Here is a 20,705-nt window from a genome sequence, read left to right on the forward strand (position 1 = left end):
CTGTCATCTTCTTAAATTTAGAAACTGGTAACAAGGAGAAGAGCCAGCCTTACATGAACTGCCATCTTTATGCAGATTACCAGCAAGAGTTTATGGACCACCAGTGCTCCTTACACTGCACTTTGGGGCTCTCTGTAGATTATTGAGCCTGGGTCTTTAGGAATTTGGCAATGCTGTGCAACAGTCCTAGGCTTGCAGGGACCATACTCCTGCTGAGGTGATTTTGCTAGAACTGGCCTAGGTTATTGCACTTGATTGATTTTTATATTTCTTCTTGCATTTTGAAGTAAATGCAGCAGAGTTCCAAAGTGGAAACTGGTGCTGTTAATTATAACAGGTTAATCTTAAAGGGCTTCACACTGTCATTTTGAAAAGGATGCTTCTGTAAACCCAAATTTGGGGAAACTATTCTCATTAGCACCATCCAGCAAGTGAAAGACCCAACAACATAGTGATTTAATCATCTAAAGTCAGTGGAGTAGCTGCAGTCTGAAGAGCTGCATGATCAGAGTTTTAAATTAGGGGAAAAAATTGTAATTTTTTTTAGGTAACTGGCAGCTAACTTTGAATTTGTTTTTAAAAATAAAGGCAGACCATGATTGCAACTCACGTCTCTCTCTTTTTAAATTTTGTCAGAACTTGAGAGAGTCTTGCTGGGAAAAGGCAGGCTACTTCTTTGATCTACCAGATTTCTTATCATGGAAAGCAACAGGTGTCACTGCAAGGTATGTTAATTATAACTGCATGATTTGTTTTTCTTCATCTATTTTTCCTGTGCATGTTTCTGCCTTAAATCATTTTGACTGGACATGCTGTATGTACATCTGTATGTGATTTAGCCTATTCAGAAACATCTTGAACCTATCTCCGACTTCCAGTGTGCATTCCTGAACACAATCATTCCTGTGAGTGCTGTAATTCTCAAATACAGTATGTTGCTACAGCCATTAGTTAATTGATCTTGTGCTCCATTTTTTTGAACATAAGCAAGATTGCGTTACCCATTTCTCATTGTAGTCCACTGAAATTTGTTCTCGTTGACAAATGAAATTGCTTCAGTTTTGACAAAAATAATCTTCCCCCAACAAAACATTGTTTTCAGTCTTGAGTAAGATACAATAAGCTTTGTTTAAAAATGAACAATGGATATAAAATTGCAGTGGCCGCATAACACCCCAAAAACATCTCAGCAAAGCACATATTTTGTTATATTAACCTCAAATATCAGCATATGTTCTGTGTACCCTAAGCGGCAATTAATAGTGTTGCCTTGAGATAATCTCTCTATATATACAAAATGTTTTCCTGCGGGGTGAAAGAGTGCCATCGTCATGTCACTCTGTGTTGCTCTGCCCCCCAGCTCGAGCTGAAACCCCAGAAGGGAAAGCAGAGCCCATGGCTTGGAGTTCCTCCAGCTCCTCCTTGGGGGCCACCCTGGGTTCCCCGCTGGTCCCTGGCTCCCCTGCAGGAGGACCAGAGGGTGGCAGAGCATAGCAAAGTGCCACTTCTAAGGCCCTGATGCTCTGGGACCCAGCGGGAACCGACACTGCCACCTGGCCCGCACTCAGGCTGCCACCTGCCTGGCTCTGCAGCCTCGAATCTCCCCTCCCTCCCTGCAAGATGACAGCACTAGCGCCAGCTTCCTGTGGGAGATGGGGAAGAGGAGGAAGCCCTGAGGCGCCACACTGGATTCCGCTTGTGGGGAAGGCGTGTGCTGCTGTGCTTTAATCTCGTGGGGGTAGGGCAGGAGAGGATTCGAGGCTGCAGTGCCAGGCAGGAGTCATAACTGTGCAAAACTAGTGCAAGAGGAGAATGAGGCCTGGCAAAGTTTTAGTGTATGTCTACACTGCAGAACAAGACTACAACAGTGAGCCTCCGAGCCTGTGTCAAATGACTTGGGCTGATGCTATAGGGCTAAAAATACCAGAGTTGATGTTCTGACTCAGGCTGTACCCTGTGCTCTGAAACCTAGTTTGGGTGAGAGCCTGGGCACCAGACCAAGCTGGAACATCAGGATGTTCTTATCCCTGTAGTGCAAACCGGAGTCAGTGGATCTAGGCTCTGAGACTCACTGCCCCAGCCTTTTTTTGCAGAATAGTTGCACCCACAGCTTCCCCAGGAATATAGGACTGGTCTCTTTACGTTCAACGTAGACTTTTGGTCTATCCATTTACTTCAGAAGAACCGCTAGTGGTCAAGAATCTCACTTCCAGGAGTGAGCCCGTCCTGGTTTGTTTAAAACCAGCCAACAAACCCCTGGCAACAAGCATTATTTACTGTAAGAACTAAGTGTTACTTGTGATGCGGTAGCTCTGGTGAGCCCCGGTCACAGACAGGACCCCGGTTGCGATACAAGCAAAAAGATTCCCTTCCCCAAAGAGCTTGTCATCTGAAGTGTTCCTCTACGCTGTCCCACAGCATGTCTGATCCGCACGAGTGTCAAGAATGTGAACTCTAAGGTTTCAAACAGGGGTATCATGCCTTGTGAAATACGTGTGGCTTTTTCAGTTCTGCTCATTGACTTTCTGGCTGAAGACTGGACGAAGGGAGACACTGCTATTCTTTTCCATCTGCTCTACAGAATGCTGAAAATTATGGTCTTGGTTGTGCTTTATTGGCACATCCATGGGTGTGGCTTAGGGCAGGAGCCACCATCCCATAGACCACACAGTGAGACAGGCTTCCTCCTAGTGCTTTGGGATGCACAGAGTCTATATGTCTGTTGCCATCTCTCCCCTTATCCGGCTATAAATCCTTTCAGTCTTCCAGTGATTTTACCAAGCAAGCACGAGAGGATCATTTTGGTCTGCTTTTCACTGGGGTAGGAGCGCCCTCTGTAGCATTTCACCCCTGCTAACCCGGGGAGTAAGACAGCAGAGTGGGAATCAACCCCTCTTCCCCCAAATACCCTGGGCTCTACAACTAGACCACGGGGCCAGATGGTGAATGTTTTCAAAAAGACATGGGTAAAACATGAAATGTTCTTAGTGTCTTGAAGATTAAGGAAGTGAAGGAGACTGCGCTCCCTGTATTATCTGAACGTTGTGTGTAACCCTAACCCAGGGAAATTCTTGAAACACGGGATTTCCAGATAATTGTTAAAGAAGGGAGATGGTTTTAAATGGGGGTGGGTGTTAAGAAATCTATTTTTTACCTAGTTAGACCGAGAAATCCATAGCAGTGATGCATCAAATTACAGTACTCTCCAGTGTCTTCTTCCTCCCTCCCCTCTTTCAGAGTTGGCAAACACACTATGTGTAAAAGAAGTCTCTCTCTTTTTTTTTTTTTTTTAATGTTCTCTTCCTCTGAGGAACAACAGCCCTCGCTGTCTGGCACATTCAGACCCAGAAACTAGCTGCTTGTGCTGTAATTCAATCTTAACCTGACCCCACTAGGATACAGACTAACAGCTCTGAAAGTAGGAGGATCAAGTAACTGGTGTTCAGTATGTTGAGCCAGCAGTCATATCCCTTAATGACAGTCGTGTCTCCAGTTTAGGGATACGCAAGTTGGGCCACTCACCCTCCTCTTGGATAAACTCAGCAGAAAGTTGTTAAAGAAAATATTTCCATCCTCCCTTTCCCTCCCCTCCTTTGGTAACAGAATCGCTTAACCTCTAACCTTCTGCAACTTGGGAGAGCAGATGGAAAAGAACAGCAGTCTTCCTCCAGACTTAAAAGGAAAACTTCATGGTCATGCTGACTAATCCTTAAGTCTGTTGGGGAAACAAATGCTCTGATTAAATTGCAAGAGTTACACTGTGTATGCATCTAGCCATCCTGGTTGCAATACCTGATGGATCCAAGTGTTTAGCATTTCAAAGTGGCAGTGCTGCGTGGAGCCCAGGGTCTGGTCCCAGGCTCCATGCGGCGCTGCTGCTTTGAAGCACCCCCTTCGCTTCCTCTCCCACTTGCTGCCTCTTTCTGATAAAGGAAGTAAGGGCCAGGAGCAACTAGTCAACTAGTTGTTCACATTCCTAGTTTGTAAGTTTGTTTGTATCTCTTTGGCCTTTGAGTAGTCTTTAATGGTTTGAATCCTCCCTCACTTCCTGTCTATGAGTTGTACTATGGACCTACATAAAATCCACAGAAATGTCATTATATGCTCCATACCTGAAGGTAGGCAGTTCAGGCATTTTCTTAGATTTGAACAACTACCTTTTGTCACTAGTTGTCTTGTTGATAAATACCATTCATCCAGTAGCTGCATAGAACTAGTTCAAAATTGTTGTAGAGATTTCCAGTAAACTCCAGCTGTTCACAGAGAATTATTGTCTGGGATCTTCCTTATACAAAAATTTATTCATTTTCTAAGATTCCTTCTTAGGAACAATGAAAAATAAGGCCTTTGTTCTAAATGGTGTGTAGCACTGCTTTTCTTAGGGTTGATGTGTTTTACCATCTGAGTTCTACCACCTTAAAAACTGGTGTGGATGCTTTTTTAATATAGAAAGGACAGCACCAGTCTTGACATTTAGATTTTCACCTGGCTTGTTTCAACAAAGCTATTGTGGGGGGAGAGGGAGGAAGAAGGAGAGAGTTGTTTTTCTCAGATGTGTCAGTAATGCTCTTCAAAGGCTCAGCATTTTACTCATGGTGAGTCTGACTCACCACCCTCCTCCTCCTCCTCCTATTACCTCTAACTTTTTCTTTATATGGTGGTTTGAGTAATGGTAGCTTAAAAATAATCTTCCATGAACAATTGGTCCAGCTACAGGTAAAATGTATTATGATAGAGAACTCTTGTTGGAGATACACCCCTCTTCTGCATGCTTGTGAAATCTTGTTAAGAATGCAACACAAACAAAAATGAGGCTGGGCAGCAAAGTCATATCTGGAGCCACATCCAGACTTCCCCAACGGGGGAATCATGATCCAGGATTTTGCTTCGGGGCCTTCTCTAATTACAAGCAGTTTGCTCATTAGAAAGATAGTTTGAGGTTCCACTGGGTTTGGTTTGCTTAAGATGAACTATTTAAAAAAAACTCTCTGGAAGAGGATTTGGAATCTTAGTTCAGAGTATCAACTAATCCATAATAGAAGTGGAGCAGGTCCAGTGTGGAACTGGGAGTGCTTTTAAAAGCAAGAATGCTGTTGTCTACTGTACATAGCAAGGTAGAAATGCTGGGAAAGTAAAAGTAAAAACTTGAGGAGTCTGGAATGGGATGAACAGACCAAAGGTTCAGACCCCATTTAAAAGTCTGCATGGTTCACTGAAGCAAAAAGATTGCCATGAAATTTGATCAGCTTTTTTTTTTTTTTTTTTTTTTTTAAGACAGAGGAAGTGTTTTTAACCTACACAATACATTAATAGTTGTTCTGTTTTATGGATGTTGACCCATTTCCTACAGAAATACCCTGTTTACTTACTCTCTAGCTCTTCGCCTCTTGGAGTCTCTGGAAGAGAAAAATGGTGCCATGGAGGCATTTGGTACTTTCCCTTCTGTATAGGGTATGAGAGAGCTTCTGTAAATAGCTTGCTCACATGCTTCTCAGAATCTGAACCTGGCCCAAATTAAATATTTTCTAAAAGAAGCTGACTCATACATTTATGGGCATTGTCTACTTTACACAGTCCCAAAGGCAGATGTTTGTGGTCTTTTAATGTTGGGCGGTAGATCTTTCCAGTCATTATTTATATACAATCATGAGGGGTATGGAGAAAATTAATGAAGAGTTATTTATTCCTTTCTGGAACACAAGAACTAGGGGGTCACCAAATAATATTAATAGGTAGCAGGTTTAAAACAAACAAAAGGAAGTACTTCACACAATGCGTAGTCAACCTGTGGAACTCCTTACCAGAGGATGTTGTGAAGGCCAAGGCTATAACAGGATTTTAAAAAGAGTTAGATAAATTTATGGAGGATAGTTCCATCAATGGCTATTAGCCAAGATGGACACGGATGGTGTCCCTAGCCTCTGGGAATGGGTACTGTGGGGTGGGATGCCTGATGATTGCCTGTTCTGTTCATTCCCTCTGAGCCACCTCACATTGGCCAGTATCAGAAGACAGAATACTGGGCTAGATGGACCTTTGATCTGATCCAGTATGGCTGTTCTTATGTTCTTTCTTAACAAACATTGGTGATACATGGACAACTAATACTAGATTTCCAATTCGTAAAACAGACCAGGCTGAAAGAAGACAGATTTTCTTTTTCTACTAAACACCTGAATTTAGTTCCTCGTTTGGTATAAATTGAAAGAGATGCCAGTTTACACCGATGAGGATCTGGCCGTTTTATAAATTTCATCATTTTGCACATTAGGGTCAGATTTTGCTTCGTTACACAGCAGTAACTCCAAAGTAGCTCCTTTGGCGTTACTGGCGTTAATTCAGAGGTGCACCGGTGTAACAGAAGGCAATAGCTATCCCCTAATTTATTTGGAATAATGGAAGCTGTTAGTGAAACAGTAGAGGAAAGATGATCCAGTAATTATGGTACTAGCCAGTGACTTAGAAGAGCTTGGGTGTGGGTGTCCAGTCCCTTCTCTGCAACTGCCTTCTCATGTGACCTTGGGTAAGTTACTTATTTAATGCCTTAATCCCTCCTCTGTGAAATGTGGATAATGACACTGCTTTACCTCACAGACACATTGTGTGGATATGTTGATCCCAAGGGATGAGAGGCTGAGACTTATAGTCGTGGGTGACTATATACTGAGTACCACATCTAGGTAGGTAGATCAGTGCTGGAAAGTTGGAAAAAGAGAATTTGTGGGGAGAAATTGGTGCTTGTTAGAGAAATTGCTTAGTAAGAAGGGGTAGTGGAAGGTAAATGATTCTGAGAGGAGTTTGTGCTTTTTTTCAGGGGGTTAATAAGACGTATTCATTGGATCAGCTCAGAGACTTTTGGTCAACTCCCCTCCCCCTCCTTCCCAGCACTGCCATGATGAGTAATGAATACTCCTTGGCTGGGTTCTGGTATTTGGCTGCTCCTTGTTTGCATTTGGTGCCAGCTTCGAAAGGTGCCTGGTCTAAAAGCCAGACTTCTCTCTGAAAAGAAAAGGGCCTGGGCATCTTTCAGAAGGCTGCTCTGATTAGTATCGTGGTCTGTACCGCGGAGCCAGTACACTGCTCTGTGAAATGAATTTGGTGTCCTGTGTATACAATGAAACCCAAGACCTCCGATACTGACTCCTTTGGGAGAAGCTGCCAAAGAGGGGAATTTATTTTGGGGAGCAAGGGATAGTATTTTAATTTCATAGGCAGAACAGACAAAGTGCTGTGTACTTCCTTTGCCAGAGCCGACTGTATACGGCATATAGCCGAACCTTTTCCAGATGAAGAGAGAGCTTCCCTCTCTGTTGTGACGGTCTCAGTTCTCCTCACTTGCAGTGAATTCAGAGCATGGTCATTACAAACTAGCTCAATTGACCTTTTCATCACTGTGGAAAGCGGGACATGTTTCATATGGACGTGCTAGGGACCTAAAGTACAAAGCATACAACCCTGAAATGTGAGAAGACTGCCCCCCATTATCGAGGAAAGGGGTTTTGGTGACTCCTTTTTTTTTTTTGTGCATCTTTCTCTTCTTTTTCTTTCCATGAGCCTCTATTTTATAATTTATTTTTATGGCGGCATGTAAGATAATTATGTCCATAATGTAACTGCATGTGTAATGTGACATGCTGAATCTATACCTGTATAATGTGCACTGATGGATAGAGCACTAGCACGGGATTCAGAGGGCCTGTGTTTTACTGCTGTCTCTGCCACTAGCCTGCTGGGTGACTTGGGGCAAGTCACTTTCCCTCTCTGTGCTTTACTTTTCCCATCTGTATAATGGGAATAATACCAACCTTCTTTTTAAAGAAACATTGTGATCTGACAAAAAGCATGATATAATAGCAAGTGATGTTAAATTATTATTAGTGCTAGGAGAAGAGCTCTGTCTCCATGTCCAGTCTGCCCTTGGTCTGTCCATATTCAGGAAGTCTTTCATGGTGGCTTTTGGATGAGTTGGTGAACTGGATGCACCCCTGAAATTCTTTGCTTCTGTTGCATTTGTGGGATAATATAATCCCCCTCTCCCGAATGTCGAACTATTCACCTTAAGTTCTCATTAGTATTAATCAAAATCTGTGTAACTGGCAAACCAGACTAGGAAATTCCATTTTCAAATAAGGAAATTAAAGTACCAAAAATCCTTAGAGTAGTGATCATAAAGATATAGCCCTATTGTATTTCAAGACACTTATTACCCTGGCACTAAGGCTGTGTCCAGACTCCATGCCTCCTTCGACGGAGGCATGTAGATTAGCCACATCGGAAGAGGGAAATGAAGCCGCGATTAAAATAATCGCGGCTTCATTTAAATTTAAATGGCTGCCCCGATCTGCCGATCAGCTGTTTGTCGGCAGATCGGGGGAGTCTGGACGCGATGCCCCGACAAAGAAGCCTTTCTTCATCGACACAGGTAAGCCTCGTGAAACCAGGTTTACCTGTGTCGATGAAGAAAGGCTTCTTTGTCGGGGCATCGCGTCCAGACTCCCCCGATCTGCCGACAAACAGCTGATCGGCAGATCGGGGCAGCCATTTAAATTTAAATGAAGCCGCGATTATTTTAATCGCGGCTTCATTTCCCTCTTCCGATGTGGCTAATCTACATGCCTCCGTCGACGGAGGCATGGAGTCTGGACACAGCCTTAATGTCTATTTTATGGTCCCAATCTTTTTTATCAGCAACAGCATTTGAGATTTTTGTCACTGGTTTTAGCAAGAGCAGAATTCAGACCTTCCTGCAGAGGGGTTTTGTTGTTCTCTGTATTCCAAACTTTTCCCTCATCTTTTAAAAAGTTTATTTTCAGGTCGTTTCCCCCTCTTTCTTTCTATGCCAGTATCATGGCTGTTTGGAAAAAAAATCAAAATTAAAAGGAAATTGTCAACTTAAAAATTACACTGTATCCATACTGAATTTATTACAATTGCAACTAACATCTAAGATGTCTGAAAGAAATTAGAGAAGAATATTTATTACTAGTTATTTCAGCTTCTTTACTTTGTGCATTTGACACCAATTGGTATATAATCAGTTTCACTGTTTTCTCCTTTCATAGGCAGTTTCTTTCCACCTCCTTTTGTAAGCCCAGCAAGGGGGAAGATAAACATGTTTTAAAATATGCTTCTGTGTACACCAGTGGCATAGGTAGTCTGGGACCCTTGGATGGGCCCTGGTTTAGGGTGGGTGGGTAATGACAGGAGGGTGGGGGCAGGAGCCATCGGGGCCACCCTGGCAATAGATGCTCTTGCAAGGGCCCAGAATAAATGGGTGGGGATTGAAGAAAAATGCATCTCTACCTGTGCTGCTCCAGCACTCTTCTTGGGGAGCGGGATCAGAGCAGTGGGGCTCGCCCATTTCCAGAGGGGGAGAGGCGTTCAGGGAGTGGGGTCCGAGAGCCGGGTCCTGCTGCAGGGGCATGTCCCGATTCCTCCTCCACGCGGCACTCATGCTGCAAAGTGGGGTTGGGCCTCAGGGGGTTGCGCCATTCCCCCCACCCAGCTTGGACCACCAGGACTTGCCTTGCTCCGGTGCTCCAGCTGGTAATGGCCCGCAAGCTCCCATACCCCAATTCCGCTCCATGGCAAGAGCACCAGGTGGGAGGAGCAGGCGAAGTCCCTGATCCATCTGCCGGTCCAGTGCTCCAGCCACGGAGAGTGTAGCAAGCCCCATGTCCTGACCCCAAACCTCAGCAGGAGCACAGGGTGGGTGGAATGGGGCGCGTCCCTGCAGCTCGGCTCCCTCTCCCCATCTGGAGCTGAGCAAGTCCCCACTCTGACCCCTCTCTCCGGCAAGAGGGCTGGACAAGCGAGGCAGAGCGAACGCTGGGCCAGGAGTAGAGCTGGGACGGGGATGGGCCTGGATAATAAGTGGGTGGGCCAGGGCTCTCTCAGGCCCACTCATGGCTATGCCCCGGGTGCACACACATTTGGCAGGGGACTCAAGGGCAAGTGCAGTATATGACACAACTTAATTTATTTTTCAGAACTGACTAGATTTCAATTGCGGCATATCCCTTTAAAAGACTGCGTCCTACTTTCCTTACTAAGTAGTCTGGAGGAGTTTTGTTTGTGTCTTGGCTATGAAAATTGTCAGCATGGATTGTGAAAGTTTGCCAGGAAGCGTGCAGGCAGACAGAAAACGCTAGCTATTGTTGTTGTACAAATGTTCTTTACAAAACATTAGCAAGAGAAACTGATGTCTTCAGATCTTTCCTCTTAGTAGGGCCTTAGTAATGTCTCCTTATATCTATGCACTGGAATGAAATTGCATTGCAGGTTTTTAACACCTTTTAAATACACCCTCTCAATATGTTCCAAGGGTTTATATTCACGTCTTATGTAAATAGTTACTTCTATAAAGATTTTTTTTAAAAGGTGTTTGAGCTCACAATTAACAGTGACAGCATCAGGCCTTTAATTTTGTATTGTGCTTGTTTGCCTTTAGGAAAAACATGGCTAGGTCAGTCTAGAAAAGAAGTGGGGGCGGGAGCTGTAGTAGATGTATTACTGGCAGCTTGCCCTGGAGACACTGAACTCTGAGCCAAGCATGAAGTCATTTTGAACTCAAGGAGTCGCACTAATCCGAGGCAATGTGTCTTAATTTGACAAAGTAAAGACTGCTCGATAAGCAGCCCTGCTACAAATTCTGTTCAACAAGGGTGTGTGTAAGTTTAGATAGCAAATGAGAAATGTGGTGATGTGAAAGAATCCTCTTGTTTTCTGATGCTTACTCCCCTAAGCCTGAAGGCAGGCTTGGCTCTGCTATTCCCTGCAGTTTGGGCGATGCAGTGGCTTGATGTGAAATTTGAGAAACATATGTAGTTTTCTATTTCAGGAAAATGATCTCAGGGATTGAATGTGTGTTGTGTTGGCTGTTAAGCTCTGATCTTGCACAGTGTGATAGTGGTGTGTTCTTTCTTTCTAATGATGGGTAAGAAGTTACTAAGCACTTTCTAACTGAATTCATGTATTCACTTTTTGTTTATCATATTATTCCTTTCTCTTGGAAATGAAACCTCCTACATCATAGAAAGCATCCGAAGAAAGAAATTACTGCACCCCAGAAAATGACCGGATTCCTCTCATTTTCCCCCAATAGTCGTTTTGCATTTATTTCAGCTGAGTAGAAGATACTGTTTTCCATCAAGGAAAAGGAGCCCATATTTAAACAGCCCTTTCCTTGTTTATCATGTGCTGGAGCAATATATAGTCACACAACCATTTTAGCTCAGGGCCTGCTGCCTGGCCGATCACCTGGCCCTGCTGAGGCCACCACCGTGATGTCTTGCCGTGGCCACAGGGTTCTGCCACCTGCCAGCCCCTCCAAAGCCATGGTTGCTCCAGTCCAGCACGGCTGGCTGATGCTGGAGTTCACTGGCAAGGGCCGATTAACCAGTTAATTGGTAAGCAAGCCTCATGCGTGCCATTTAGCTGCTTAACATCCCTATTATCTGAAGATGAGTGACCAGGAAACTCCTATATTTACCTGACTAGGTTTCTCACCAGTGGGAGTGGGTGGGATTGGGGTTCTGGTGGGTGGTTGCCAAACCCCACACATTCTGGGGACTGGCAGGGAATGGCAGATCCAACCCAGTCAAGGGGTTGTGTTTTCACAGTGCTCTCTTCCCCCGGTGCTTGGGCTCCTTAGACAATGGGGCAGGAAGCAGAGATCACATAATTATTGTTACTGATTTCTTCTGCAGTACAGGCAGTCCCCGGGTTACATGGATCCGACTTACATCGGATCCGTACTTAAAAACGGGGTGAGGCAACCCCGCACTAGCTGCTTCCCCCCAGCAGACCAGGGAGACACAAAGCTAGCGCCGCCCCCCCAGCAGACCAGGGAGACACGGAGCGACTTTTCTCAGCAGACACTTCAGCTTGAGAATAAAGGACTGAGGGAAGTGAGGTGTGGGAGAATAAAACTGAGCTCTGGAGAAATGTTTGGCTAGAGTTTCCCCTACAATATGTACCAGATCCGACTTACATACAAATTCAACTTAAGAACAAACCTACAGTCCCTATCTTGTACGTAACCCAGGGACTGCCTGTATTACCTGAGGACTCCATCATGGATCACATACTCGCTGTCCCTAGGCGCTGTACAAACCCTTGGCCAGCACATGGCTATGGCATCTTCTCTGAACCCCCGTTTGTACACACAGTTTGTACACAAATTTTATGGGTGGATAATTTGCATACACCCATCTTCATTTGTGAGCCCTCTTCTCCTTCAACAAGAGCAGAAGTACTGGTGTTGTGGCAGCTATTCTTGTATAGATTTAAAATAGAATAGAAAACAACTTTTTTTATATTTCTCCAGGAGCATTTTCAGTAACAATAATATGTTTATTTTGTTTATGTGTATACAATGCAAATACTCAGTAAATTCCTAAACTTAGGTTTCTAAGTATGATAAACCATATTCCAAAAGCATTTCCATCAATAAAACAAAAATATACTATAAAGTATTGTGTGTGTTCGCATGCATGCGCACGCTTGGCCATAATGTTTAAAGCAGGGGTGGGGATCCTTTTTTGGTCGGGTGCCACTGACCTACAGAAAAATCAGTCAGGGGCTGCACATAAAGTGGAAAGCAAAGTGAGAAGCCTTTGACTGAGAAGAAGAAAAACACTCCCCACATTCCCTTTCACACCAGAGCCTGGGGGGGGAGGTACAAGCTAGTAGATTTTGTGTGCTCCAGCCCTGCAGATGGGTGGACTGCAGGGGGACTGGAGTGCCAATGCGGGCTCCCCAATGTTGAGACTCTGGGGCCAGATCCAGGCAAGCCGAGGGCCGCATCTAGCACCCAGGCGTGAGGTTCCCCACCCTGGCTTTTAAAGCATTACCGGCTGCATGCATTAATGAAGAGATGATCACAAGTTCCAAATAAACCTAAAAGTAAATCCCTATTCCTTTTGTTCTTGCTATTTTTAAACCACGATCTTCTACAGGACCTTCTATATGAGTAAGTCTCACTGAATTAGGCCTTAAAATATCCATCTGAGTAGAGAAGAATTGCCCTGATTTTACAGTTGGGGAAAACGAGGCATAGCATTTCAAGGGTGAAATTTTCAAATATGCCTGAAGGAGCTGGCCATCCAAGTCTCACAGGCTTCCAGAGGGAATCGGATATTAGCTCCTGTAGGTATTTTTGAAAATCCCATTCCATGTGGCTTGTGCTACTTCACAAAGCAAGTCTGTGCCAAAGATTGGATTATGGCCTACTCTTGACCCCAAACCTATGCTTTTGCTGCTAATCCTTTCTCCTGTGTCTTATTGTAACACTGCATGGTTGTAACAATAGCCTTATCCTAGCATGCCATTTTGTAGCTGTTCTTTTCATGGCTAGCTGTCCAAAATCTGTTAATTTTAGTTAATTTTAGTCACTTTCCTACGTTGGGGTTGTTGGGGTTAATTTCTGTTATCCCCTTAAAACAGCATTCCTTTTTTGCTTATTTATTTTTACATTCACTTTGCCCATAGAGGGCCTTTTAGCTGGTAACTATTCTAACAGCTCAAACTTCAAAGGCAGATCCCTCTTTGCCCACAATAGTGATAGCAGTTTTGCCAGTTCTGTGACCTTTAAAATAACATACTTTTATGTTTGACCTGTCATCTGCCTGTAAAAGTCATCATAGATCAAGGGCACATTGCTTTCAAGAATACATCTAACGAACACAGACATTTCAACTTATATGTTCTGTCATTTCTTGATTATGGTAGACCATCTGCCACCTGAAGTTCAAGTAAAATATAGTTATTGATTTGATGTAAGTGTCTGACTATAGCTTCTACTTACATTATGATTCTTCACGCTTTTACTGTATGATGCAAATTGATGCTCTCAGATAGTGAGGCCAGCATTATATAAATATATAATGTATTCTGTGAAATCATTGAGGATTGGCTTTTCTCCCTCCTTTATTCCTATGCCATTCCATTAATTTGCTCATTAGATGAAAGGTTGAAATTCATTTTTCAGAAGGTGAAATTTGTTTGCACTCGTGGAATCAAAGAAGTTTGGTGTTTATTTTTTATTCCTTGCTGCATACAATTATATATTAATTGTAAGGTCCGTCTGAGGTCATCCCCTGGAGATCAGTGAAGATAGTAGGGCAAGGCAGTAAAGAATAGAAGTTGTGTTCATTAGTGTTAACATGCACTGTCTGTAAAAGCAAAAACATTCTTCTGTGTGTGAGATGTTCAAAGGTTCATCTTATTGCCGAAGACTTACATAATCATAGAAGATTAAGGATGCCACTGCTTGAAGCAGGACAAGTCCCAACTATATCATTCCAGTCGGTGTTTTGTCAAGCAGGGATATCCACAAAGTGGTTGTTAAACACTTAACCCCTCCTCTCCCCCCCACGCCCACGCATGGTCTACATTTAAAACTCGTATCAGCAGGCTGTCTGTCACAGCCCACTGGTCCAAGTTTTACATGAAGACCATACAGGAGAGCCGCCTGCCACTTTGCAGCAGGCAGGAGCCGGTTTGTGTGGGGAGCGGGTTTAAAAACCCGCACCCGCCTCCTGCCCCATTCTTCTGCCTCTGGCATCCCACAGAGCAGCCTCTATTTGCCGCAAGTCCAGCTCACTGCAGACAGGGGAGTGCAGGTAGCAGGGGACTCCCTGGGAGTGGAGCTGGAAGTGCACCGGCTGCTGGCCCACTCGCAGGGAGGTGGGGAACACAGAATAATTGTGTAACTGCTAAGAATTTTCGCAGTTACATGATAATTGAAATATACTGTTTCTAACATACCTGTTGTCAACCCTGATCTTCAAAACCTCTAAAACGGAGATTTTAGCACCTCCCTAGGTAAACCATTCCAGTGCTTCATCACCCTCTTAGTGAGAGAACTTCTTCTAATACTCTATCTAAACCTCCCCTCACTGCAACTTGAGGCCCTTGTCATCTGCCACCACTGAGAATAATCTAGCCCCATCCTCTTTGGAACCCCCATCAGGTAGTTTAAGGCTGCTATCAAATCCCCTCTCATTCTTCTCTCTTGCTGACTAAGTAAGCCCAGTTCCCTCCTCCTTTCCTCATAAGTCTCACAGCCCAGCCGTGTAATTGTTTTTGTTTCTTCCACTGGTTTCTCTCCAATTTCTCCATGTCCTTTTTGTTGCGGGAGCCCCAAAACTGGACACAGTACTCCAGATGTGGCCTCAACAGTGCCAGATAGAAGGGAATAATCACGTCTATTGATATGTTGGCAGTGTTCATACTAATATAGCCCAACATGCCATTAGTCTTCCTGGCAACAAGGTCATACTGTTGACTCATAGCTTCTTGTCTAATCCCCAGGTCCTTTTCTGCAGAACTGCTGCTTTAGCCAGTCACTTCCAAGCCTCTAGCAGTGCATGGGATTCTTCCATGCCAAGTGCAGGATGCAGGACTCTCGCTTATCCTTGTTGAAAGTCATCAGATTTCTTTTAGCCTAGTCCTCCAGTTGATCTAGGTCATGCTGGACCATATCTACCTCTCCTTCCAACTTAGTGTAATGTGTGAGCTTGCTGAGGGTGCAGTCCATCCCCTCTTCCAGATCGTTAATGAAAATGCTGAACAAAACCAGCCCCAGGACCAGTGTTCACTCCAATGCTTTTCATCCATGTGTGGAATACATTTTGTTACGTGCTATGAGGCATGTGTGGATGTGCACCACCAGTAGAAAAACACATGCTGCCAGCTGTGGGCGCTCTGCTAATCAGCTGGGTGGCACCTGAATCTCTCCTGGGTGGCCACCTAAGTGCACAGCTTACAGGAAATATTGCCCAGGGCCAACCCCTGGGGCACTTCTGTTGATACCGGCTGTGAACTAGACATCACATTGTTGATCGCTACCCATTGAGCCCGACAATCTAGCCAGCTTTTTATCCACCTTGTAGTCCATTCATCCAAGCCGTAAATATTTAACTCATTGGAAAAAGTACGGTCAGAGACTGTATCAAAAGCTAAAGTCAAGGTATATCCTGTCCACCTCTTTCCCCATCTCCACAGAGCTTGTTATCATAGAAGGCAATTAGGTTGGTGAGGCGTGACTTGCCATTGGTGACTGTACCCCGATCACCTTCCTCTCTTCCAAGTGTTTCAAAATGGATTCCTTGAGGATCTGCTCCATGATTTTTCCAGAGACTGAGTTGAGGCTTACTGGTCTGTAGTTTCCCTGGTTCTGACTAGGGATGTGAAAGGTTAACTGGTAGGGCTGGAGCAGAGCAGCCCCTGTCGCCAGAGCAACCTCTGCCTGCAGGGCGCCTGGGTCTGCTGTGGACAGGGAGTGCTCCGGTAGAGACTGGGAGCCAGGAGCCAGCAGCCAGACCCAGTGCAGGGCTGGGGGTGGGAGCCCTGGAGGCTGCTCCAACCAGGCTGGAACGGTCCCCAGCCTGGATCCCGCTTAATTGGTTAACTGGTTAATTGTTAGGACAGCCTAACATTGACTGGCTAACTCACCATTTGAATTTTACATCCCTATTCCAGACCTCGTAACTCCAGCTCTAATCCTTGGCTCTGACCACTAGGCCTGAATTCAGCTCTAACCATGTCCCAGTCACTTGACAAAGGCATGCATACTGGTAATCAGAAAATAGGTTTAATAGAAGGAAGGGGTGAACATATTCAGCTTAAGCAAGAACTAACTCCATCTTTCTCTCAAAATGTTAACCCAGAGCTGATCTCAACTTCTGTAGAGGTTTTAAAAAAAATTCAGAACTTCCCCCCCTTTATGGTATTTTCACTTTCACAGCGCATTCTCTGCTTTTACAGATTCGGGCTGGGTCTGTAAGAAGTTCTACTGTCATACTACATGCAAAGTGATGAGAAGGGTTAGGAAGTAGCAGTCCTCCCTTGAGAGGGAACCTGTTCACATGTGACATTCATCCCGCTCTTGCAGGAACAAGTAATTGGTTGAGATTCCAAACAGTGAGTCCCTTCAGTTAAACCTGAGCTTGAGCTCTGTCCTTTTGAAGTTGGCTTATCACTGGTGCCTGGCATGTAGTGAATGTAGTGAGTGATTCTGGAAAAGTACCACTGTAGCGGGATCTTACTTGAATGAAAAACTTGGTGTGAGCATTTCCTGTCTTTGTCAGGTAACAGGGATCCCCATGGAGAGACTGGGCATGATGTGTTTTGTACATGGTTTTCAACACAAGGATTACACCAGAGTAGGGGTTCTGCTAGCATTAGCGGCTCTCTGCCAGTACTGCCCTCTCCACACTGGGCAAGGAAGGGTGCGATGGTAGCCCAGCCATGCTAGTGATCCCCTTTCTGCCTGACATTGCTGCCCACACGCACACAGGACAGAACACCACTGAGCAGGTGCAGAATGGAGTTGTGGCTCTGCCCTTTTTAAAGCATGATATTTGGAGAGGGGGTCTCATTGGGGTGTGTTTGTCCCAGGGATGTAAATCCCAGTTCCAGCCTGGCTGCTTTCAACTTCTTGCGGGGCTGCTGACTGCCAGCCTCCATGGGCTGGGAGCTGGCAGCTCTGCACAAGGGCCTGGCAGTGCTGGAGCAGCCTTATACCTGCAGTGGTCTGCAGGCAGGGGTCTGCTCCCCAGGTATAGGTTAACCATTACCTAGGAGGCATCACCTGTTAGCAGCCCTAGGTTATCCCCAGCAAAATGAAGTTCTTTATCCTTCTCCCTATACATACTGACCCGATAACAGCAGATTTGGGTACAACCATAGAGCTCTTTAGATAAGAATCTCAGGCCACTGTTCTTGGTGTGCTTTCCACATTCAGTTCTATAGGAACTCTTCTTTTTGAATGCAAAGACAATTGACAAATACAGACCTAGAAATTCGCAGTGGGTCTTGAAGTTGTGGAAGCAGGCTCTTTGCTGGCCAGGCCTCTCGCGCGTATTGCCATCCAAGCAAAAGGTCAACTTCCCCTTGATGAAAACCCTTACACTATGTAACTTAAAGGTCAGCGACGAACAGGAACCAAAACCAGACCTAAAAAGTTCATGTAAAGTTCATGCTGGTTGTGCTGACTGTGCCATGCCCAATAAGGCAGAAAAGGAAAAACAGGAAACCATCTCACCCTCTTACCCCTGTCACTTAGCAGACAGGGTCTGCTAGCCTATCACAAAAAGCGCGCAAAAGCTCTCTCTATAAAACAGCTTCCCCTCCTGTATCAAATGGAGGAATCCCGAATAAACATTGGATGGCGGAATATGAGCCAGGTCCGAGGACTGATCACCCGAGGGCCACCTCCCGCTCACCGAACCAAATGAGTTCCTGTAGAGCGTAACGTATACCAAACATAATGAATAGCAAATATGTTGTTGTTGTAGTTTGTGTGTCTGTTAAATGTAAGTATTGTTATTTGAAATTGTTTAGAGGTATTGTTAAGTAGTAGTGTTAAAAGTTTTAGATAAATGATTAGTCTTATAAGTAAGACTAATGTAAATGTAACTGTTAATAATCCCTAGTCCCTTAACAACAACTATTGGGATTTAGAGAAACCTCAAGGAATTTTCTTTACTGTATTGCATTTTGCTTATTGGACATTCTAATAATTATTTGGTGCCTACGTATGTAAGAAATTTATAAAATCATAATTTATACATAGAAGCCCTTTAATAAAAGTTTAAAAGATATTTAGTAATAGTTTGCCTGTTTCTGCGCCTTCCTGGGACTAGCCACATTTCCGAACCTTCTACTTTAAACCACAGAAGTGCAGTGTTACTTCTGAGCCTCCTGTTGTAATAGCATAGGCCCCGATACAGCCAACCCTTACTCAATGCAAGAGTCTCACTGACAATAGTAAGGAGGGGTTTGCAAATCTGGACCTTTCATATCTCCTAAAATGCCAAGAAATACAATTTTATTCAAGGTTTTGTCCCTGTAAATGTCAAAGTAAAGCTCTTCATATGAAACACCAAACGTTAAAGAACATATCAAGTGCTTTTACTCATACTGAGTTGTGGGGAGGCAGAAAGAAGTGAAAACATAAATAGACACAACACAAATTAACCTATGAATATGATATTCACAACATTGATAGAAGTTACTCTAGGCAATTCTGTAAGGCATCATCTTCAGCTCTTTAACTTGTCAGTTTATTAAAGTGTGTGGTGTAAGTAGTATAATTTCACATTATGAAGTAAACCTGAAACCCTTCTTGAAGGAATACTGCTTCAAGGAAACCTCAGTGGGCTAACCTTTTGAAAATGCAAACTAATTCAGAAAGTATTTAATATGTCAAAGCCTTAAGCCATCCATCTCTCAGTCCCTCAGAGCCATACCTAAAACATTTACACAGTTGAATAATTGAGAGTTTTTAAAAAATATCTCTAAGAAATGCTAGTCTGAGGTTTTATTTTCTTAAAGTCTGAACTCCACATAACTTCTTTTTTTCAGAACTGTTTATCCTCACTCCAGACATGAACCTTGGAAAGGTAGCAGAAAAAACAAACAGCTGCTGTGTTTTTGGGCAGTCTGCATTCCTTTAAACGTTCTGAGATCAGACTTATGCCTAGCTTTTCAAGTTATTTGTCCTAGGGCTTAACCACTTTGACTCCTGCTTAAAAATGAGCTAGTTTGCCATTCCAGCGCTGGTGAGAGCTGTCGTGCAGAGCTTTAATGATTCAAGAACTAAGAATATATGAAGTGCTCTTGGGAACTTCTGTTATTTTTTAACTCTACCCACCTCCCCAGTCTTAGTATTTCCATGTTGGTGCCCTTTCCCCAGTCTTTTTACAAGGTCAACATTTAGATATCAGATCTTGTGATTCTGTTCCTTGATGAAGTTATTTCTTTTTAGTTTTCAGGGTAAATTAGGTGCTCATGAAATAAGGTAGTAGTGGACCAGGTTAGAGCCATTTAATGCATTCCTCAGAGTTTGTCTACACAGCAAAGTTATTTCGAAATAACTTTACTAGCATCTACACAGCCAAACCGCTATTTCTAAATTAATTCAAAATAGCGAAGCGCTTATTTTGAATTCGGTAAACCTCATTCCACAAGGAATAATGCCAAAGTTGAAATAGCTATTTCAAAATAAGTGCTGTGTAGACACTTATTTCAAAATAGGGGGCCTCCAGCCTTCCCAGAATGCCCTGGTGGCCATTCCAGCCTCAACCAAGAACACTCCTCACCCTCCCCGGAGCTCTTAAAGGGATTGAGTCTGGCTACAGTGCCTGTGCCAGCTCCAAGCCTGCCAGCCCAGAGCCAGCAGTGGCCACCAGGGCCCCTGACCCAGTGGCCCCAAAACATGAGCCAGCAAGCCACTGGCAGCCAACCCTCCACCGCTCCCCAGGACGAGTCTGCCAACTCCCAGGAGCCTGCCAGGGTCCGGAGAAGGCGGGCGCTTTTCTGGTCCAGGGTGGAGATCATGGACGTTATTCAGGTGTGGGGGGGATGCCCCCAAAGTCCACGATCTCTGCACTAGACAGAGGAATGCGGCCGTCTATGGCAGGATAGCTGTCAGCCTGGCCACCAAAGACCACATGCAAACCCAGAAGCAGGTTTGCATGAAAATCAAGTTGGTCCAGTGAGACTCCCAACCCTGAGTCCTGAGCTTCCTTTCTCCCTTCTTCCCCTTGCTTCCTCCTTCAAGCTCCCTCCTCCCAGGTTTCCCCCTCCCCTCTTCCACCCTCTCTCTTCTCCTTTCCCCAGTCTCACCAGAGTTTCATCCCTCCTCCCACCCCCAGTTTTGTTAAATAAAGAGCGTTTGTGTTCATGAAAATACGTGT

The 20,705-nt window shown here is 44.4% G+C and overlaps 1 protein-coding gene across 12 annotated transcripts in view; it reads left to right on the forward strand.

The window, feature by feature from the left end:
• Window positions 1-20,705, forward strand: part of FGGY (FGGY carbohydrate kinase domain containing) — a 312,982-nt gene that overhangs the window by 146,491 nt on the left and 145,786 nt on the right. For all 12 annotated transcript variants that reach the window (XR_012905874.2, XR_012905876.2, XR_012905877.2 and 9 more), the window contains one exon: window positions 637-725. Coding sequence is in view for 3 of the 12 variants with exons in the window: in XM_089780444.1 (XP_089636570.1) it covers window positions 637-725 (89 nt within the window). In the remaining 9 variants the exon portion in view is untranslated. The remainder of the gene's footprint in view (window positions 1-636; window positions 726-20,705) is intronic.

This window comes from Pelodiscus sinensis, chromosome 9 (assembly GCF_052426305.1).
Source record: "Pelodiscus sinensis isolate ZL-2025 chromosome 9, ASM5242630v1, whole genome shotgun sequence".
Taxonomy (NCBI): domain Eukaryota; kingdom Metazoa; phylum Chordata; order Testudines; family Trionychidae; genus Pelodiscus; species Pelodiscus sinensis.